Source organism: Macaca thibetana, chromosome 10, assembly GCF_024542745.1.
Source record: "Macaca thibetana thibetana isolate TM-01 chromosome 10, ASM2454274v1, whole genome shotgun sequence".
Classification (NCBI taxonomy): domain Eukaryota; kingdom Metazoa; phylum Chordata; class Mammalia; order Primates; family Cercopithecidae; genus Macaca; species Macaca thibetana.
The window spans coordinates 22,745,270-22,768,860 of record NC_065587.1 but is presented as its reverse complement, the minus strand read 5'-3'; the positions used below and the strand labels follow the sequence as shown (position 1 = coordinate 22,768,860).

Genomic DNA, 23,591 nt, shown 5'->3' with positions numbered 1-23,591 from the left:
CATCACGCACCAGGGCCTATTATGGGGAGGGGGGAGGAGGAAGGGATAGCACTAGGAGTTATACCTGATGTAAATGACGAGTTGATGGGCACTGACAAGTTGATGGGTGCAGCACACCAACATGGCACAAGTATACATATGTAACAAACCTGCACGTTGTGCACATGTGCCCTAGAACTTAAAGTATAATTAAAAAAAAGAATAATAATGTATTTATCATCTAAATACATAAATATAAATATATAATAGCAATAAAAAATATGACAACTCCCACATTTAACAAGTGGCAATACAATGGAAAGGAGCTATTAAAATAATATAGGATATCTGAATAATGAGATAGAGGGAAGCCTAGGAGAGGAGGCAGAGTAAAAAAGGGAGCTTCAGAAAAGTATGTATGTTACAAACCAAGATTTGGAAAGGGAACAATCTATACACACATGTATATATTTACATATATGTTTGCACTGACATGTGTTTATGTATGTAGTACAAAGGTCTGGAAAGATTATAACCAAATTATTAACAATAGTTGACTCTGAGGAGTGGGACAAGGGAAGATATTAATGTGAAGGGGTGAGCCTCCTTTTTCTATTTTATAAACTTTTATATGGTAAGAATTTTTTACAAAACTAAGTGCCACTTTTGTAATTTTTAAAAATTGTTTGTTTTTTGAAGGGAGCATTAAAAAGTCAATGCAGAAGATACAGAAGGAGCAGCCAGGAAGAAAATCAGAACAGTGGTGTTTCACAGAAACCTAAAGAGAAGAGAATTTCACAGAAAAATTAGCAGAGCATGTCAACTACTGATACTGATTAGGGAAATTTAGAAATGTCAAAAGATCTTTCAACTCAGCCATGAAGAGATCACTGCTGATTTTCTGTCAGAGAAAAACCCCAAATATTTTTACATTAAACACTTCATGAGTCAAAGAGAAGTCACAAACCAACTCAGAAGATGTTAAAAACTCAATAAACGTGAACGTAATACATAAAAAATTATGGGATGCAGGTCAAGTAGTGTTTAGATAAAATTTTGTATCTGTAAATGCTTGTATTATAAAAAAAAAAAGAATCACCAAGTGCAGTGGCTTATGCCTGTCATCCCAACACTTTGGATGCCAAGATGGGATGATCGTTTGAGGCCAGGAGCTTGAGACTAGCCTGAGGAACATAACAAGGCCTCATTACAACAACAAAACAACAAATGAAAATTAGCTGGGCATGGTGGCTGATGCCCACCATGGGCAGGTTGCTTGAGCCCAAGAGTTTCAGACCAGCTTGGGCAACATAGTGAGACCATGACTCTACAAAGAAAGAAAGAAATTAGCTGGTCGAAGTGGCATGCGCTGCGCCTATGGTTCTAGCTACTTGGGAGGCTGAGGTGGGAGGATCACTTTTGCCCAGGAGTTTGAGGCTGCAGTGAGCCATGATTGTGCCACTGTACTCAGGCCAAGGTAACAGATGGAGAACCTGTCTTGGAAAGGGAAGGGGAGGAGAGGGAAGGAAAGGGAGAGGAGGGGAAGGGAGGGAAGGGAAAAGGAAGGCAGGAATGGAGGAAGGCAGGAAGGGAGTGAGGGAGGGAGGGAAGGGAAGAAAGAAAGGAAAGAAGAAAGGAAGAAAGAGGAAGGAAGGAACGAACGAAGGAAGGAAGGAACGAAGGAAGGGAGGGAGGGAGGGAAGGAACGTGGCTAAGTTTTACATTTTGCTGCTACTCATATCTGATAAGCATAGCAATAAGGTCACCTCTCTTTGTCCTCTCCCCATCCTGAATCCCTATAGGCAAAGAACAAACCATGTGGCTCCAGGCACAGGGATAAGTTTAGCTCATACTTCCAAACACATCTTCCATTCATTATGTACTCACATCTATTTGAAGACAGGGATAAAAAATTATCTTCTAAAAAATTGCCAGTTACCAATTACTTGTTGTCTCTTACCACTACATGTAAATTCCCCCAAATTATAAATGTTTTAATTGTAACCAAGTACTATCAAAACAGCAATTGTAAATCTATCATCTTTAAATAGATCTTTCATGAAAATAATTTTGCATTTATATTAAAACTATCAATATTATTTTTTGAATCACATAATTTTGAGGAAAAAATGCATTTCCTGTGCGGTTAATTCACCAAGTAAAGAAATCCCTGTAAGGAAAAATCCTTTCAGAAACGTTCTCATCTATTGATGACTGCTTAGCAGCTTCTCTTTCATTTAAACCAAACATAGCCTATATCATCATTTCATGTCTCTTCTCTCTAATTAGATAAATCTGGTTGCTCTTCTCTCTCTACAGATTAAAAGGTTGGGATGTTTTGTTTTTCCAGTATTTCAGAATTCTAAACCTTACAGCACTATGATGACAGGAAGAATTGTGTGATTTAGAGAAGGCAGGCTCCAAGGAAATATATCTAAAGAAAGAGGTCAGGCATGGTGGCTCATACCTTTAATTGTAGCACTTTGGAAGGCCGAGGTGGGGGGATCGCTTGAGCCCAGGAGTTCAAGATCAGCCTGGGCAACATAAGAAGATCCCTGTCTCTACAAAAAATAAAAAAATAGCCAGGTGTGGTGTGTGTGCCTGTCGTCCCAGCTACTCGGGAGGCTGAGGTGGGAAGATCACTGCAGTGAGGTGTGGTTGTGCCACACCATCCTTGGCATGTGTACTCCATCCTCAGTGACAGACGAAGACCCTGTCTCAAAAATAAAAGGAAAAGAGCACACACAATAAGGATATTCTTTTAAATATAAACACACAGATTCCTCTAAAAGATAGTGATCTACTCCAGCTATTTCCAGCTCATGACTTTGACCTCGGCTCTTGCAGGCAACCCTGTTCTTACCCAGATTGGAGGATGCTCGCCCCTCTGCAGCCCGGTCCTTGAGATCCTCAGCAATGCCCAGCTGCTGCTCATGGTACTGTTTAGCTCTCTCCAAATCCTGCATGCACCTGGCAGCATGGCCTAGTCCAGCATAGGCCCGCATCTCAATAGCCTTCTCCATCAACTCCTGGGCCAGCTCCAGGACATAGTTGTGGTAAGACATGGCCTTGTCAAAGTTCCTTCGGTAGTGATAGGCACTGCCCAGGTTGCTGTAGGCCCGGGCCTCTTCTCGCTTGTTCCCCAGGTCCTTGGCTATCTTCAGATGCTGTTCATGGCACTGCACAGCATTCTCAAAGTCACCCATGGCAATATACACAGCTCCCATGTTGCCAAGTTCTCGGGCTTCAGAAAGTTCATCTTTGGATTGCTTGGCAAGAAGAACACACTGTTTGTGACTGGCCAGTGCATTGGGGTAGTCTCCAATGGCTGTGTACACATGGCCCAGACTGCTCAAAGCTGATGAAGCAGCCTGAAGAGAAAAGCATAAAGTGGAGAAATGAAAACACATCAGAATGGTTTTGTATGTTTTGGCAGATAAAATTTTACAGGTTGCTTGTAATTATCCAATCCAATTGCTAATGGTACTTCTATCAGTTTTCCACAGACCTACGCAGAATTGATAAAGAACACATCCAAACAGCAAGTTCCTAATAAAAAACAATGATACTTTAATCAGTAACTTTCTATACCTAATCTTCCTAGAAACAAGTTGTATTACATATAGCCTTCATTTTAAAGACTTATTGACATTTCTAATATTAATTACGATATTACATCTCTGTTAATACCTATTGACCTCTGTGGTATAAGAAAATGTATAAAAAAATCAAAATTAGGCCGGGTATGGTGGCTCACGCCTGTAATCCCAGCACTTTGGGAGGCCGAGGTGGGTGGATCACGAGGTCAGGAGATTGCAACCATCCTGGCTAACACGGTGAAACCCCGTCTCTATTAAAAATACAAAAAAAATTAGCTGGGCATGGTGGCGGGCACCTGTAGTTCCAGCTACTCGGGAGGCTGAGACAGGAGAATGGCATGAACCTGGGAGGCAGAGCTTGCAGTGAGCCAAGATCATGCCACTGCACTCCAGCCTGTGTGGTGACAGAGTGAGACTCCATCTCAAAAAAAAAAAAAAAAAAAAAAAGAAAAGAAAAAGAAAAAGAAAATCAAAATTAATTACTACATATAACAGACCACAGGAAATTCATAAGAGAAATCCATGCTTGGCTTTTTGCACTCCTGGGTATTTTTCTATTCTTGTCTTCTTCCACAGTAAATGGATATCTTAATGGTAAGAGAGATGTTTACCATGATGCTGATGATTTTGTGACCCAGGGCTTACTGGAGAGGGTCCTGCTCTCTTATCTTTGTTCCTTCAATGTAACTTCATCAGTGTTGGTTACTGTGGAGGGCTTAGATTTGGATGAGTCTCAGAGGAAAAAAATGGGTGGGTTACAACCTGCACTGCACTCTGAGTGGGGTGGTCTCCATTAAGCCTCACCACCCCTTTTCAGGCTCACGCTGGCTCTTCAAGCATTTCTTTTCCTCCCTAGAAGCGCTTCTAATCCCAGCCTCTCTGTGCAGAGAGATGCCATCTTCCTAGTCCTCTCACATTGCTTGCCACTCATTCTTTTTTTTTTTCTTCTTATTTTGGCCAAGGAAAAGTATGCAAACCCTTTTTATCTTAAAGGTTTTAATGAAACTGACTCTATGCTGGTGTAGTGAACCAAAAAGGGACAACGAAAATACAGGAGATGTTACATGGTTTCTAGAATCTTAAATACTTGCAGTCTTATATTCCAGTCCTTGGTTTCTAATTTCTTTGCAGATATAAAAGGGAAGTTATGCTGGGATTTTTCTGCCCTTCTTTTTATCCTAAAACTTGGAAGCTTGCCTACCCTTTCTTTCCTTCATTACCTGCCTATGGCTAGAGCCATGTGGCTGCCTTTCTTCATGATGCTCTCTCTTAGTAAGTGAGTATGTGATCCTGCCAGAACAAAGGGTGTACTCTGTTACATATAGGCAAGTAATTTTCCTAAGGGCCTCCTGGCTAGGGAATAACAAGGAGGGGATGCTGTCCCTCCTGGAGTAAGGGCATTTCTTTACGAAATGTGTTCTATGTCTGTGCACTTCAGAACACTTTTATTAATATTTTATAGATATAAGTGATTTTCTACCCTATTTTCTTTGCCTGTGAAATAGCAGTTCTTGATCAAAATGACTGGGGACACTTTTTTTTTTGCCCTTCTTATAATTTTTTATTGTTATTATTATACTTTAAGTTCTAGGGTACATGTGTACAACGTGCAGTGGTGCTTGCAAATAGCATATTTGCAAAAAAAAAAAAAAAAGCCCCATATTGTTTTAAGTTGCTTTTATCATTTCACAGATGTTCTAACAAAAAGACTTAGAAAATAGAGAGGAAATAAATACTTAGAAATTTACTTTTCTGTTTCTTTTTTTCTGAGTGGTGGAGAGCAGAAACAATTCCATGCAAGTCACAATGCTGCAGCAGTGTGCTTCTGGCAGAAGCAGCAATGAAGTCAACAAAGAGCATGTCACTTGTACATGTACTGGCCTCAAGCTTCTACTTTGTGAGCCTCTTTGGGGCTGAGGTTAGGACTTCATGTCAACACATTGTATAAGGGACTTTCTACTGCTTCTACCTCCACCCATACTCTATCCCTCAAATCTTTTTTTCCTCCTTTGCTGCAGGCCTAGAGACTCAGCCTCCTTCCTCTACTTCAGTAGTTGGTCCTCCCTTATTCTTTGTGGGTTCTCCACCACCTGACTAGGGAGGACACAACCCACTCCTACCCAGAAATCTTTGTTACCCTCAAAGCAAAACATGCAGGCTCTTTGACTATGGAATTATTGTAGCTTAGAATCAGATACACCTTGTTCAGAACTGCACTGCCCTTTACTAGCTCTGAGAGCTTTAGCAACTTAACTTCTCTGAGCCTTGGTTTTCCAGACATTTTTAGGCCCAAGCAGCAAACCAGGAACAGAGTATTTTCAAACTCAGCCATGAGCCCCTGTCAAATATGTAAACCATAAATAATTCACTAGATAATTCCAAATAGTAGATCTGGTTGGAGGCCATGAGCCTTTGAACACTGCATGGGATAGATTTATAGGTCTCGGGGCAAGCACAACACCCCAGGCGTCGCTGTTCTCAGGAACTTCTGGTTTATGGCAACTCCAAATGATAGCCCTGGGATCTTCTGCTTCTGGTTCTTCATTTCTCTAAATGCCAGGGAGACATAGGAGCTGCTTGCTAAAGCTCTCTGAACATAAGAAAGGGAATATTTAGGCATTTCTCCTCTGGGGTGTGGGGGAAAAAGGGAAAGATTATTACACTGGCTCTTTCCTGGCATCCTCCAGTTACCAGGCAGTGCTGCCAGGCTGGGACTCTTCATGACGGGTGTCCTGGAAGTCAGTATCTCTAGAAAGGATGTAATTTATGAAGCACACATCACTGCCTCTGAAACTAGAGAGGCAGCTTGGTACAGTATAAGAATGGAACAGGATTTAGCATCAGAGGCCCTGGCTATGTAACACTAATAAGTCTTTTACTTCTTCACTCCTGTTTTCTTTATTTGTAAAATGTTGCTAATGACAATACTGTACATACTTCATAGGGCTGAGATGGCATCAGATGAAGCAGTGCATGTGAGTGCCTTTAGTAAACTATAAAGTGCTCTGTGAATGCATCACTAAGGTGTAGATGGATGTTTTATGACTGCAAGATGACTGGGCTGAGTTCTGTTAGCAAGCAGAAGCTAGTAATGGCAACTGAAAACATCAGTCATTATGACCAAACATCTATATTCCTATCAGTTGCTACAGGAAATAAAGTCCAGTGTTTTACAGCCCCTGGGCAAATAACATGTGATGATATTTATCAGCTAAGTGAATTACAAATTAATCACTTGTCTTTGTTCCTGTTCCTGTAGAATAAGCTTAGATCTGAAACATGGTTTCAGGCTGTTAATGAGAATCTGAAGACCCACTATCTATGGGGAATCATAGGCCCCACCTCAAGCAGATGCTGCATTTGCCACCAAGGTTCATGCTGCCTTTGTATATTAATTTCTTTGAGATTTCTGTGCTAGAATAGCAGCAGCTGCTTCCCACAGTGGAAATATTCTGGAACATCTGTATTTGAATACTAAAATGCATACAAACAGTTATGCTAACAAACTATCTGGTTGGAATAAGACAATATTTTTCTCTTTCTACAAGATATAAATTACTCATGTTCTTGCCAAAGTATAATTTCCAGCTGCAGATTTAGGCACATAGGAGTCAGTTACCTCTTGCTCTGTGACCTGAATATTTACAGAAGAATTGCATCTGACAAGTTAGTTTCATGTGATATAAAACTAGAGTAAGAAATTTGTTCATATTTCTTCAAACCACCTTTAAAGGTTTTTAGTTTGAGAAATAAAGTTTAAACTACCCAAACTATAACCACATCGATGACACTGCCATTAAATATTATGAAGATTTAAACACGTTTTCCTTCCATCTAGCATGTTTCTCCCTTACCATATGTATTTTTCATAAGGGTTACATTTTGTGGGAGGATTACATGCTTATAGTGTTATACACAGAATATTCAATATAATTGCTGATTGATTCACTACATGCCATTGGAAAAATGGGAAATGTACCTGCAGCTAGTACCAGAAATATAGCATTTCTTTTTTACTGCCCGAATCTACATGTTCCGTGTGTTCTCTGCCAGTTCAGTGCCCATAAACCCAAAGTCCTAGATTAACTGCCCACAACCCAATAGGCAGAGATACATAGAAGAATAAGTATAGACTCTGGAATGAGGCACTCACTGATTCAAATAACACACTGTGATAACACACATTTGGAACATCTTTGAGACTTAGTTTCCTCATCTGTAAAATGGGAATATTAATATCTTACAGAGCCTTCACGAGTACTAAATAATATAGTATTTATAATGACCCTGGTTCAGAACTCAGCAATAACAAGATGCTCAAAAATTTTAGATTTTAGTTTTTCTTCCTATCCCACCCAAGATAATACTCACTTAGCTTTTATTCATTTCAAAGATGTGATAGAAGATAACCAGAAAATAAACCATAAGGTTATGTCACCACAACTAAAAAGACAATACAAGAAGCTTGCCCCACTGATGGTAAAAAATGTCATCAACTTCATATACTGAAGACCAGCATATGATTCATACTGCTCTTCTGCAAATATATGCATAAGAAAATTCACCCTTGTAGTGCAGCACCACTGGTGGGCACCTGTAATCCCAGTTACTGGGGTGGCTGAGGCAGGAAGACTGTTTGAGCCCAGGAGTTTGAGGCTACAGGGAGCTATGATCACACCACTGCACTCCAGCCTGGATGACAGAGCGAAACCCCATCTCTTAAGAAGAAGAAAAACTAAGAAAAATCCACCCTTTACTTAGGGACATTTTGGAATCCAACACATATACAATTAGATGTATATCCAACACATATACAATTAGGTGTATATCCAACACATAATCTTGGTAAATGCACTTTACTTCAAAGAGTGAAAGTTTAGGCCGGCATTGGAGTGTCTGGAGTCTGTTGGTTGGTTTGTTCCTTTGTTCATTCATTCTTGCATTCAAGAAAATTCTCTAGGCCCAGAAATAAATTCATGTACCTATAGCCAACTGATTTTTGACAAAGTTGCCAAGAACATACATTGGAAAAAAAAGGTAGTCTCTTCAAAAAAAAAAAAAAGTGCTGGGAAAATTGAATATTTACATGCAGAAGGATGAGACTAGACTCCTCTCACCATATACAAAAATCAATTCAAAATAGATTAAAGACTTAGCTATAAAACCTGAAACTATGAAACTGCTAGAAGAAAACATAGTGAAAAAGCTTCATGAAATTGGGCTGGGCAAGGATTTTTAAAACATGAGCTCAAAAGCACAGGCAACAAAACCAAAAATAGACAAATGAGATTACCTCAAACTAAAAACTTTTCACAGCAAAGGAAACTATTAAGAGAGTAAAGAGACAACCTATACAATGGAAGAAAATATTTGCAAACTATACACCTGATAAGGGATTAATATCCAGAATATGTAAGGAACTTAAACAACTCAACAAGACAAAAACAAAATAACCCAATTAAAAAATGGGCAGGTCGGGCCTGGTGGCTCACACCTGTAATCCCAGCAGTTTGGGAGGCCGAGGCAGGTGGATCCCCTGAGGTCAGGAGTTCGAGACCAGCCTGGCCAACATGGTGAAACCCCATCTCTACTAAAAATACAAAAAATTAGCCAGGCATGGTGGTGCATGCTTATAATTCCAGCTACTCAGGAGGCTGAAACAAGAGAATCGCTTGCACCAGGGAGGCAGAGGTTGCAGTGAGCTGAGATGGCGCCACTGCCCTCTAGCCTGGGCAACAAGAGCAAAACTCTGTCTCAAAAAAAAAAAAAGGGCAAAAGACCTTAATAAACATTTCTCATAAGAAGACATATAAATGGCCAACAGGTATGAGAAAAAAAATGTTCAACATCACTAATCAAGGAAATGCAAATAAAAACCACAATGAGATACCAGTTACAAAGGCTATTATAAAAAGATACATGAAAACAAGTGTTGGTGAGGTTTTGGAGAAAAGGGAATGCTTACACGCTACTGGTGGACTTGTAAACCAGTACAACCATTATAAAAAACAAAGTGGAAGCTCCTCGAGAAACAAAAAAATAGAACTACCATATGATTCTGCAATCCCAATACTGGTTATATATCCAAAATAAATAAAATCCGTATGTCAAAGAGATTATCTGCATTCCCATGTTCACTGTAGCACTATTTACAATGGCCAAGATAGGGTATCAACCTAAGTGTCCAACAAGAGATGAATGGATACAGAAAACATGGTATGCATATACAATAAAATATGATTCCATCACAAGAAAATTAAAATCCTGTCATTTGTGACAACATGGACGAACCTGGAGAACATTGTGTTAAGTGAAATAAGCCAGACAAAGAATGACAAATTATGCATGATCTCATTCCTATGTGGAATCTGAAAAAAAAAAAAAAAAAAAAAAGTTGGTACTCTAGAAGCAGAGAGTAGAACAGTCCTTGCCAGAGACTGCAGGGGAAGAAAAAAGGGAGGATTCTGCGGGGTTGGTTAACAGGTACAAAGTTACAATTAGATGGGAAGAATAAATTCTGGCGTTCTACTGCACAGTAAGGTGACTATGGCTAACAATAAAATACTGTATATTACAAAACAGCTAGAACAGAGGCTTTTGAATGTTTCCACCACAAATAAATGGTAAATGCATGAGGTAATGGATACACAACTATGACTGGATTATTATACAACATAGATATGTATCCAAACATTAAATTGTACACCATAAATATGTACAATTACAATGTATCCATTAAAAAGAGAAATAAAATTTTTTAAATGAAAATTCTCCAGACTCACCTAAATATAATAACTAATCTTTGACAGCATACAAAGGTAGTCACATGGAGAAAGGATAGTCTTTTCAACAAATGCTGCTAGAACAACTGGACATCACATGCAAAAACATGAATTTAGACACAGACCTTACACATTTAACAAAAATTAACTTAAAATTGATCACACCTAAATGTAAACTGCAAAGCTACAAAATTCCAAGACAATATCAGAGAAAATCTACATGACCTTTAGATATAAGACCAAAAATATGTTCAATGAAAGAAAAAATTAAGTTGAACTTCATTAGTATTTAAAACTGTGCTATGCAAAAGTTAGTGTTAAGAGAATGAAAAGTCAAGCCACAGATGGAGAGAAAATATTTGCAAAACACATATATGGTAAAAGACTTGTATCAAAAATATAAAAGCTCAATAAGAAAACAAACAACTTGGTTAAAAAATAACAAAATATCTGAAGAGACATCTCATTAAAGAAGATATGCAGATAGCAAGGAAGCATATAGAAAGATGTTCAACATCGTATGTCATTAGGGAACGGCAAACTAAAACAACAATGAGATGACACTACTTACATATTAGAATAGCTAAAATCCAAAAGAACTGACAATATCAAATGCTGACAAAAACGTGGAACAATAGAAACTCTCATTCATGGCTGGAAGGAATGAAAAATGATACAGCCACTTTGGAAGACAGTTTGGCCATTTCTTAGAAAACTCAACATGGTCTTATGATGTGTTCCAGAAACTGTACTCCCAGGTATTAACTAAAATGAGTTGAACACGTGTCCACACAAAAACCTGTGCATGACTGTTTATAACAGCTTTATTCATAATTGCTAAAAACTGGAAGCAAATAAGACATCTTTCAAAAGGTGAATGCAGAAATAAACTGTGGGATATCCATACAATGGAATATTATTCAGGGCTAAAAACAATGATCTATCAAGCTGTGAAAAGAAATGGAAGAAATTTTAAATGTATACTGCTTAGTCAAAGAGGCTTGTCTAAACAGGCAACATATTGTATGATTCCAACTATATTACATTCTGAAAAAGTCAAATGTATAGAGAGAATAAAAAGATCAGCAGTTGCAAGGGAGTTGGGGGAATGGAGAAAAGATGGAGCACAGGGGATTTTTAGGGCAATGAAACTATTCTGCATGGTAATACGGGACACATGACATTATAAATTTGTCAAAACCCACAGAACTATACAATACAAAGAGTGAACCCTAATGTAAATATTGAACTTTAGTTAACAATTATATATCAATATTGGTTCATCAGTTGTAACAATGTACCATACTAATACAGGATATCAATAACAGAAGAAAATGATTGGGGGAGAAAGGATATGTGGAAACTCTACACTATTTGTTTAATTTTCTGTAAACCTAAAACTGCTTGAAGAAAAGTATATTGGGCCAGGTGCAGTGGCGCACGCTTGTAATTCCAGCACTTTGGGAAGCCGAGATGGACAGATCACCTGAGGTCAGGAGTTTGAGAACAGCCTGACTAACATGGTGAAACCCCGTCTCGAAAGAAAGAAAGAAAAGAAAGAAAGAAAGAAAAGAAAGAAAGAAAGAAAAGAAAAAGAAAGAAAAAGAAAGAAAGAAAGAAAGAAAGAAAGAAAGAAAGAAAGAAAGAAAGAAAAGAAAAGAAAAGAAAAGAAAAGAAAAGAAAAGAAAAGAAAAGAAAGAAAGAAAGAAAGAAAGAAAGAAAGAAAGAAAGAAAGAGAGAGAGAGAGAGAGAGAGAGAGGGAGGGAGGGAGGGAGGGAGGGAGGGAGGGAGGGAGGAAGGGAGGGAAAGAGAGAGAGAAAGAGAGAGAGAAGGAGAGAGAAGAGAGAGATGAGGAGAGAGAGAAGGGGAGAGAGAGAGAGAGAGAGAAAGAAAGAAAGAGAAAAAGAAAGAAAGAAAGAAAGAAAGAAAGAAAGAAAGAAAGAAAGAAAGAAAGAAAGAAAGAAAGAAAGAAAGAAAGAAAGAAAGAAAGAAAGAGAGAAAGAAAGAAAGAAAAAGTAAGTTAGCCGAGCGTAGTGGTGCATGCCTGTAATCCCAGCTACTCAGGAGGTTGAGGCAGAATAATCGCTTGAATCTGGGAGGCAGAGGTTGCAGTGAGCCGAGTTGGCACCATTGCAAACCAGCCTGGGCAACAAGAGTGAAACTCTGTCGAAGGAGAGGAAGAGGAAGAGGGAGATGGGGAGGGGGAGGGGGAGGGAATTTGAAAATATATAAATTGGAGTTTTCCTCCTTGGGGGAATGGGTAATTCTAGGAAACGGAAACAGCATTAGCAACGACACAAAGTATGTCGGAGTGTGTTATGATTGAAGAATAAGAAGACATTTATACCTGGGAGCAGGGGTAGTGGCTGGAGAGGAGTTTGTAAAGGTAAGTTTAGATGAATTCTGTCTGTCCATCAGTTTGTAAAATCTAAAGCATTTTTCATATATGTTGTTTCATTGATTATTATAACAAACCTTTTAAGTGTACATTATTATTTCACCCATTGGTGAGATAAGTCTAGACTCAAAGAGGCAAAGACTCAAAAGAGATAAAGTGGCATGTCTAAAAGTACACAATTAATAACAACACCAGGGTTCAGATCCACATATGTCAGACTCTAGCCCTTGCGCTCTTTTGACTACATAGTTTAGCCTCTATTGATGAATTTGCAATCCCCATAGATAGGGAATGGGAGCCACAAAAGGTTTAAGTGGGGAAGCGACATGACCATTTGTACTTTCACATATTTCCATGAAGTAGATGAAAACTAGGAAGATCTGTAATCACAACAGCAACAAAATACTGTATAAAATAATGCCTAACAAAGAATACAATTGCACTAATTTTAAGCACTAATTTAAGCACTAATAATACTTTTAAGTAGGTTTTTTTTTAAGCACTAACAATACTTAAAGTAGGTTTTGGTTTTTTTTTTCTTTTTTCCTTTTGAGACAGAGTCTCGCTTTGTCGCCCAGGCCTGGAGTGCAGTGGCACAATCTCAGCTCACTACAACCTCCGCCTCCCAGGGTCACATGATTCTCCTGCCTCAACCTCCCAAGTAGCTTGGATTACAGGTATGTGCCACCATGCACAGCTAATTTTTTTTTTGTTTGTATTTTTAATAGAGATAGGGTTTTACCATGTTGGCCAGGCTGGTCTTGAACTCCTGACCTCAGGTGATCCACCTTCTTCAGCCTCCCAAAGTGTTGGGATTACAGGCATGAGGCACCACGCCTGGCCTAGGGTAGTTTTTAAGGCCATTCACAAATGCTGACTTCTCTCTGTCCAGGCAGGTAAGATTACACATTGCTGCCTGCATGAAGTCAGATGTAGGTGACTATGTGACCTGCTGTGGCTAATAAATAGGATCACTTCCAGGTAAAGTTTTAGAAATCAATGCATGTATCACCACATTCTCTTTGCTATAGACTGTTCCAACAGAGTTGATCTTCAAGGGAGAATGATGGCAATGTGGAATAGATCCCTGGGCTGATCTGTAATGAATATACAGTGGGCACAAGAAATAAACCTTTGTTGTTTTAAGCTACCAAAATGTTGAGATTGTTATTGTAGTATATCCTGGTCAATCCTGACCAATACAATACTGAGCATAAATTAATAATTTCATGCTCCAGTTATCATAGTTATAGTTAACACTATCTAGTGATTCTACATGTGCCAATTAACACAGATCTCCGGATGATAAAATTTTGCACATTTTTATAGAAAAAACAAATTTAAGAATTAGGTTCTAAAATCAGAGATTTAGCTAATCTTTGAAAACTTGTATTAATTTAGATACAAAGGTCTGCCTGGTAGTAATTTATCCAGATTGCAGGGCTTTCAGGGAGAATCAATAGCTACTCAAAAATAAACCTGTAGAAACAGAAAACTGAATCATGTTCTTGGAGTTTAGTCTTAAATGACATATACTCTCTATTTAATGAGAGTATTACTGCCTGAAAATCTACCCTTAATGCAACTGAGCTGATGAAATAATTGTATATAAAAGGTTAAATAATGTTCATAAACTTTAAGTTGCTTACTCAATAGTCACACAAAATTAATTGCACAAGAATAACCAAATACATTTTATAATCTATATTATTGAAGACACTGGCCATGATATCACCCAATATCATCTTTACAAGGATGATGGAAATTTTTTTTTCAGATCTCAGTGCTTCCACCGAGCAGCTACTGTGGTTTTTATCTTAAGAAAAATGTGAATCTTTGAAGTGATCACATTTACTTCTTTGCGGGGCCACCAGTAAGCTTGTGACCAGATGCAGAGCCTCCCTTTAACAACCAGATAGAATCCTAAAGTATGAACATAGTCTGCCCTACTTTCAGTTCATCATTTGGCCCTAATCCTTTCATTATTCTGATCTCTCCCATTTTAGGATTTGCTCCCACAGATCCTTCTTGGATCAAAGTGGACCAATCAATGAAATATACACACAAAAAACACAATTAAATATTAAGAATCTTGGTAGGGAAAAAACTTCCTGAATGGGATCTCTAAAAACTGTGAACTCACATCCATGGACTACAAAGAAGAGGCTTAAATACCACATAAACAGGGAAATTTTTAATTACATGGTCTTTAATGGTCTTAAATTATTTCCACACTGTATGTGCTCAATAGCTGGTGTTGGCTTTACTACCATCAATCTAACCAGTTTGTTCCAATGCCTAAGCCTAGGGTTGGAGGTATATTTTGCAATCATTGCTGAATAGAAAATAGTGATTTGTACATATCTAAATTCTTTTCTACCTTAATAGTGGGAATAGTTGGTTTGATTCTATTACTCTGAGCTTAGAGAGCTGTTAGTGATAGTTACAGCTTCTCCATGGTAACCTGTCAGCCTTTTCTAATGCTGTGGGACCAGAGGAGCTTTCATAATAATTATTTTTATCAAAATTATATTAGGGTTGGAAGAACAATATGTCAGAAAGATCTATTGCCTAGACCTAAGAGTTACTATCACAGGTGATAAATTATTTATAATGCACAGCATTAATACAGCAATCTTTTCAAATCAAGAATTTGTAAATGTCCTTTGCAGATGCAAATTAACAGATTAATAAGAAAACAAGCTTTCTGGTATGAGAAGCTGGAATGACAGATTAGCTATTAAGAGCAATTTATAGGTCATAAGATATGAAAGTTGGCAAGAAACACTACCTCTGCTGGCTCTATAAATAGTAAAACTGCATTTAGTTTCCCAGAGGTATCCTGTTAGACATTTTAATTATACCATAAAAACTTCCAGAATTTATAATGATTTCATTTTTTTAAAAACTTGATGCTCAATGTAAACTTGATGCAATACAACAGGCATCTGTGCTATGTGCTATAAATGCCAACTTGCAGCCAATGAAGAATGCATGCTACTTCCTCCTGAAGGACTATAAATGGTGAGGCTGATGAAAACATCGGAGGAAATAAATGTTACTCCCTGACACCTCCTCCAGGACATTTAAGGATTCTCCTCTTTCACATGCTAACACCTTCCATTGTAGCCATGCTATCTATCTAGGAAGACGTTTACAAAAGACTGCCTTCTAGCTGGGCATGGGAAGGACGAGGCTAGAAGGATTGCTTGAGCCCAGTGAGACCCTGTTTCTCAAAAACACAAACAAACAAACAGAAAACAAAAAATGAACTCCATTCTATGTAGCTCTTTGGCCACAAAGTGATGACTACATAAAACTTCTAGAGTCTTGATAGTTCTATTAGGGAGTTGAGTTTGTTTGGGGTTAAATTCTCTCACTCACTTGAAATAATTAAGATTATTTTTGGAAATTTATTTCCTACTCTCAGTCTCACCTAAATTTTCATTTTTACTTGGGGGAAGTGGAGGGTGGATAACCTAGCTTCACAAGCATTTTCAATGATACAATTCACTAGTTTCTTATGGAATAATTTGACCTGGATTAGGAAACATATTCTATCACGATGCTATCCAATCAAAACTGTTCCAGTCCACACTTGCCAGCCAACCTGAATTTCAGTGGGCTATAAAACATTATTCTGTAGGGGGTTGGAATGTAGTCAATCACCCTTCAAAGACAGTATTTACACCAAATCATAAAATCTGGCTTTGGCAGGGCAGGATATAATGAAGAAACTCAGAGAGAGAGAGATGGAAAACACACACGTGTACAAGTGCACATATGAGAGGCAGAGAAAACGTTTCTGGAAGGAAGAAAACAAGAAACCTTTAAATTGGGTGGAAAGGGATCATCAAGGTTCCTGGAGAGATTTTAGAGAATTAAGAAACAACTGAGAACTTCTGGCTTCCATCCATGAAAGAATATCATTACAGCCTTCCTGCTAAAAAAGATAGCTCCTAATATAGGCTAAGACCTCCTGAAATGCATGGCTTTTGAATGTTCAGGAACAAATGACATCCAATCTCAGTTCTCTGTACTTTCACTAATTCTAGCAGGTTTAACCTCTATCCCCTGTTGAATAATTCCAAACCCAGATTTCACAACAAACAAGAGACAGAGAATTTTACAGCTGGAGGAGGCCTTACAGATCACCCAGTCCACAGATTTTCAAACTTTGTTTAAACCAAATTACAAATACATGTTATCTGTATGATTAAAAGTATAGCTGTTTAGGTTAAGTTGGACTAGGATCTACTTTTCTCCTCAAGCAGCCCTTAAGGAAACCTGTGGCACTCTGTAGGACTCTTCAGAGCAGAGTTTGAAAACCACTTACCAATAAACCCCTTCAATGTCCTTTTTTTTTTTTTTTTAATGTTGTAGAGACTGAGTCTCGCTCTGTCACCCAGGAGTACAGGGATGTAATCATAACTCACTGCAGCCTTGAACTCTTGGGTTCAAGTGATTCCCCCACCCTCAGCCTTCTGAGTAGCTGGGACTACAGACACATACCACTATGCCCAGCTAATATTTTTATTTTTGGTAAAGATGGGGTCTCACTACATTGCCCAGGCTGGTCTCCAGTCTGGCCTCAAGCAATCCTCCCGCCTTAGCCTCCTGAGTAGCCAGGATTTCAGGTATGAGCTATCATGCTTGGCCCCCTCAATGTATTCAGGTGTAGAAACTACAACCAAGAGAGTTCAACTATCTTGGCTGAAGGTCAGCCCACTAATGACCAGTGAAGGCAGGACCAGAGCCAGGTCTTCAGGACCCCAGCTGGTACCCTCCTCATACTGCTTTGATGACATTCTATTAGGCCATTTCTCTGTCACCTCAAATCAAGTCCTCATTGTCTTTGCCAATGCTCTTCTACTCTTTTGGCTTCCATAACTAATATAAGAAGCAAGTGCTATCATGATTTCTTCCAGTCAAAACTCAGCATTATCATTGCCTTTTTCTTGTTCTTTGACACTTTCCTTCAGCAGCCATCCAAGAGCAGCTTTATTAGACTCCTGAAATTATAATGATACTAGTTTTCATTTAATTATTTTTATTTTAATGCCAATTATCTATATGCAGGATCTATTTAGAATTTGACAATTTTAAATAATAATTAAAAAAATTAACAATGTTAACAGATGGTATTTTAATACATTTTAAAACATAGTGCTATGCTCTCTAAAATCTCAGCCAGCTATTACTGGCAAATTCAATGGCAAACTTAGATAACTTCAATTAAACTTTAGTAACTTTTCTAACAACTACTGATTCTGTTCCCTGCATAATAATGGACTTAGAAATCATAGGGGCTAATACAGTGATCAGAACTGCCTAGGTTTGAATCCTGTGTCTACTGGCTACTTTCCCTTAATTAAGGAAGTTACTCTCTCTGTCTTTGTTTCGTTATCTATAAAATGGGGTAACGATATCCACCTTATGGGCTTGTTATGACCACACATTTGAAGAGCTTAGAAATTGTCTGACACATAGCAAGTATTTAATCACTAGTAGCTATTATTACAGCTAGTAAAGACCAATAAAACTGAGTACATTAAGCAATTTAAAGTCATACATTTACATTAATTTAATCTGTTTTGTATATTTATTTAAAATTTAAATGTACCAAATTACTGCCCTCCTTCTTCCTCATATTAATGAGAAAACCTAGAAATGTCATTTCCCTTGTGTGGCATTTGTCAGTGTTCCTTTGGTACAGAAATTATTTGGGTATGCAAGCACATAAATATTCCTTTTGGAAATCCCCAAAGAAAGAAGTCATTATGCCAAGATCTTAAAACAGAAGATAATATGTTCACTGAAGAAAAATTAAATTTTTAATTAAGATCCTAAGTTACATTTTTAAATTTTCTTTTACCAATTTCCTCAGGTGATTCTGATAGTAAAATTATTATTTTTGATTTGCTTACCATAAAAATACACAAGTTAACATTAAATATAGGTTATACTGATAGATACAATTTCTAATTACAAGTATGATCAAATTATTCGTATTAATTTTAAATTTTTCAGTGGTATGCTTGTTTTAAATGAAAATTAATACTAAAAGTATGTGCTAAGTTTCAAAGGAAATATGTTCTGTAACAAAAAAGAAATGATTCATGTATATTCTATTTAACATAATAAGAAAAGGTATAGGGTGCAGGTGAAGGGAGGGAGGCATAGCATGAGACATTTGAGATGGAAGCTTCCTGATGCCAAGGGTTGTCTTACTCATCTCTGTAACTCGGGGTCTAGCATAATGCCTAGCACCTAGCAGATGCTCAGCAAACACTTGAGGAATCAAATCGACAGTCATGGGACTTTAGGTCTGCACAAGGATATAAAAGAAAACTCCATCCCTCCAAAGTAAGAATGTCAGAATGAATATGTGGTACCAATGTCTTTCAACTCCTAGTCCTCCGTAAGCAAAATTCAGCTACACAAAAATTCACTCTTGTTTATTTTTCCCTACAGCTGCAAGAATATGAAACCCATAAACAGAGGCTGTTTCTGAGCTGCCATCTTGTCTGTCTACACAGAACTCACAGTCCCTCATATCTGCTCTTGTTTTTCTACCTGCTGCTCTCCACGCTCTTAATCAATCTTACAAAATCTATTCCTTTTTACCTTTGTAAAGGTAAAATGATTAAACAAGACATGAAATGATTAAACAGGAGCTGCTATTATGTTTGTTATAATACTCTTTTTCCTAACAATTGTAATGGTATCCAAAATCATAGTCTGAGAAAATATATAGAACACAAATTCTTACTAGGTATAAATAAAATCTTTCTTAGAAAAAAATGATCTAGTAGTAAGTATGACTACTATTCATTGAGCACCAGGCATACCGTATTTAATAAAATCAAAGTTGCTGTCAATTATAAGAATTTACAATATGTACCACAAATAAAGGAAAAAATTGTTGTAATTAAATAACTACAGTATGTTTACTTACAGATTATAAGACCATCTTGATTTCAGAGATATTAAAATGTAAAAAAAGTATACCTTAGAGTCAATGAATTATGATATATCAGATGCTTTATTTACATTATCTCAAATACCCACAGGATCCTCAGAGGTAAGAATTTTACCCTCATTTTGCAGATGAGGAAACAAATATTAAGTGACTGGTCCAAAGTCAAATAACTAATAAACAGCAAGTTTGGGATTTAAATCCAGGCCTCCCTGACTGCAAATCTGTGCATTTCCATCATATTGCACTCCTTCCTCCAGAAATCTCACAAAAAAAACAAAAAACAAAAAATGAGAAAGAAGGCAAGGACATTTTCTCTAAAAAGGACTCTATTAGTTCTGTTTACAATTTAAGTGCTTAGAATAGCTTAGCAAGCAAATGTTTCTAGTTTGTAATATTTTTTTAAAATGGTATTGTCAAATCCTATCATAAAATGGATATAGACTTAGAATTTTATTAAGACTAAGGAAGAAAAAATCTGCAACAATTCTATTACACTGATTTTTTTGAGCAACTTACAATTTTTTACTGCCTCCCCCCCAGATATAAAAATTACCTTTGGAAGTCTTCAAGTTTGCCAACCTGCCCATAAGTGTAGAAAGAGATGCATGTTATTTGATTAATATTATCCTCAGGATTATATATAAATGCAAATATATGGAATGAAAAGCTTTGAGAATGTTCCTAGCCTAGGTCTGGCTAATGTGTCTGGCTTGCCTGAAAAATCCCTCAAAGCTGCACCCGAATACCTGTAACTACAGACATTAAGAGGATGGGCTATGCTTCGGGTATAAGTTTATTCCATTCAGGGATACAGATGGTTTTCAGCAGTGACACTGGGCTGTGAGTTCAGAGGACCATTTAAATGTGCCTTAGTAATGCATGTGTGATGAGAAGAAAGAATTAGATCAACTCCTAGAATGGCAGGGCACATTTCCAGAAGGTTCCATTCAAAGTATTATGGTATTAAATAGAGACTGCTGGAAATCATGTAGGTTTATGGAAACCTCAGAAGCCTCTTTCTGAAAAACTCTGGGATTAGGAATGGTTTACTCTGCTGCTAGTAAATGGTGAAAGGAGAGGTGATGACTGGGTCAGTATTAAAGAGAGAAATCAATGGAAGGCAGAGGTGAGGTGCTGAGTGATGGTACTTCTGATGGTGTCCCACTCCAGATGGGAGTAGGATACAGCCCTTTCCTGTTCTGGCTTCTTCCCAAGAAAGTAGCAGCACATTTTCCCCACAAAGCACATGTTGTACCATTTCTAATTACACCTAATCAGCTTATTTGCTTATTTTACCTAATGTTATAGTTCAAAACAGTAGGAGAGAGGGAATAAATAAAGAACAGGAGGGTAAATAAATGTTTTGTTTCCCAAATTCTAAGATTACTCTACTGGTAGTGACTTTATTCTGTAGTTGTTTATGTGGCTGTAATATAAGAAAAATACATAGAAATGTTGAATAGAGGAACTATCACTGAGCAAGAGTGAGAGGAACTATCATTCAGTGAGGGTAAGAGGTTAAGGTTAACTTGTTATCTATAGAGGGATGCAAAATAAAGGCTGGAAAGAAGTGAAAAATACTAACCTATCAAAATAATTTGTCATAAATGTTAAAGTATGATAATTTGAATTTCATTTAAAAAACACAGAATCTTTATTTGCATTTGATGAGCTATCAGAAAGACATAACTTTGAGTTTAACATAATTTTTGGTATAACAAAATTAAACTTCCTGAACCATTGGTAAAAGGCAGAGGCCACTATACACAACCACTATATACTATACACACTATACACAACACTATACACTGTAGGCTCCCCTCAGAATTTGTCACTGCTTCTGAGCACATCCAGATGTGTCCAGGTGGGTTACATTTCCCCCAGGATGCTTCTTCCAATATCATCTCTCTAACAAGATAAATAGTAGTCCTCATACTTCTCATGGGTGCCATCAAAGGCAAACCAGAGTACAGCATTAAACACGTGTTAGGTACTTGAGAGCAATGTGGTGATTAAGTCAGCTGGGGGCATCAAGGACGTGCTTCAGGGGTTTGGTAATAAGAGTCTGGGAGATATATTCATCATTGGATATTTAATAAAATCCTCTGCATAACAATGCCCACTGGGAACGCTAAGTAACTTGCACATATTGTGAATACCAGCTGCGTTCAAAGGTGATCAGCCTCGCCACAATGGCAGAATCTAGACTTACATTGTAAGCACTCTGCTTTAAGAAACATCAAGAAAACAAATGTTTGCAAAGCAAAGTTTATTCAGTTGATTTATTCACCACTCAACAACACTGAGTGCCTACTATGTGCTAGGTCCAAGAAATATAAAAATAAATGAGACAAGGCATCTGCTCCAAACTTGCTCACAGTTTAGGCAGAGGCAGACTGGAAAAAAGTAAGTGCAATAGACTTCTAGGTAAATAGAGCAAATGGAAACCCCTAGTTTGCAACTTCTGCTAGAAACCCTAGTAAAACAATAGTGGAAAAAAGTGTTTTAAGGCTATAAGCCCATAAAAACAAAAAGACTGAAAAAGATGACAGTAGATGAAAGATATCCACAAAATTTTAGAAGATGGAAAACAGATGGATGAATGGTAGCTAATTTAGTAGGACAGGGAAAACGGAAACCAAACTGCCTGCAAGGAAAGGTGCCAATAAAAGGCAAGTCAAGCCCAGCTGCAGGACCCTGGAAAGGAGCAGGAATTGAGACACTAAGGGCTTCTGAAGTTCAGGGGAAGAGGTACAGGTCTGAAAACAGAGGATGGGATATAAATTTATATAAAAAGCAACTTATATAAAAAGGACGCTAGGTCTGCTCCCCTAATCTGGCAAAAGATGGGGGCTAAGATGGGGGCCTACTGTCTGGAGATGTTTAGAGACGAAGACGGAAATGAAATGCTACACTAAAAACAGGAGGGGTCAGTGAAAGTCTGCATCCTGAATAGTGAGATTCTCCTCACCCAGTATCCTTCTCACATTACAAGCCCCTTTGTTCTGCTCAGTTTCCAGAATGCTGGCAGTCATGCTGGAAGCCCCTGTGGAAATTGGCCCAAAGAAAAGATGTGCACAGACTAACATGAGGGGGATTCCCCAAATAAGAAAAACCTCACAATCTTTTCAACCTGCATTGAAACCCATCTGTGAACAAGGGCCACCCAACCACACATAGGCACTAATTCGTTTTTAGTGCCTCACTCCTCATATGAGCAAAGATTACTAGACATTTGAGGAAAACTCTAATTTGAAAGACAGTGATCAAAGTGAACAAACAGAAGAAAGGAACTCAGGGGAAAATGAAAGGGCTGAAAAAAAAAGACCTTCAAAAAAAAAAATACAAAGTCTTGCCAGGCACAGGAAGTGCATGCCTGTAATCCCAGCACTTTGGGAGGCTGAGGTGGGAGGATCGCTTGAGGCCAGGAGTTCAAGACCACCCTGGGCAACACAGCAAGAACTCATCTCAAAAATAACAAATACATATGCGTGTAAAGTCTTCAGAGACATAACATACTACAGCCATGCACCTTTTGAGTGCCATACAAAAGGAACATTCATAAAACGAGAGAAGTCTTCAGAATTTTAAATGATAGCATAAAATAATACATGAAGCAGAACAAATCCAAGAATACTACTACTTCACAGGAAATAAGATTTTTTAAAAATCCAAAAAAATCATAAGGAAAGGGGAAGAAAGATAAAATTACAGGATCAACCCCAGAAGCCTAATAGCTCACTAATATGAGTTTATATATAGAAAACAAAGAAAATGGTGAGGAAGAAATTATCAAAAACTTAAGAATTATTTTTTCCCAGAAATTGAACACATGAGATTCTACACAAAGG

The 23,591-nt window shown here is 37.8% G+C and overlaps 1 protein-coding gene across 3 annotated transcripts in view; it reads right to left on the bottom strand.

Annotated features, from left to right (window-relative positions):
* Positions 1–23,591, bottom strand: part of TTC28 (tetratricopeptide repeat domain 28) — a 723,416-nt gene that overhangs the window by 172,214 nt on the left and 527,611 nt on the right. For all 3 annotated transcript variants that reach the window (XM_050806773.1, XM_050806774.1, XM_050806775.1), the window contains one exon: positions 2,843–3,350. In XM_050806773.1, coding sequence (XP_050662730.1) covers positions 2,843–3,350 — 508 coding nt within the window. The remainder of the gene's footprint in view (positions 1–2,842; positions 3,351–23,591) is intronic.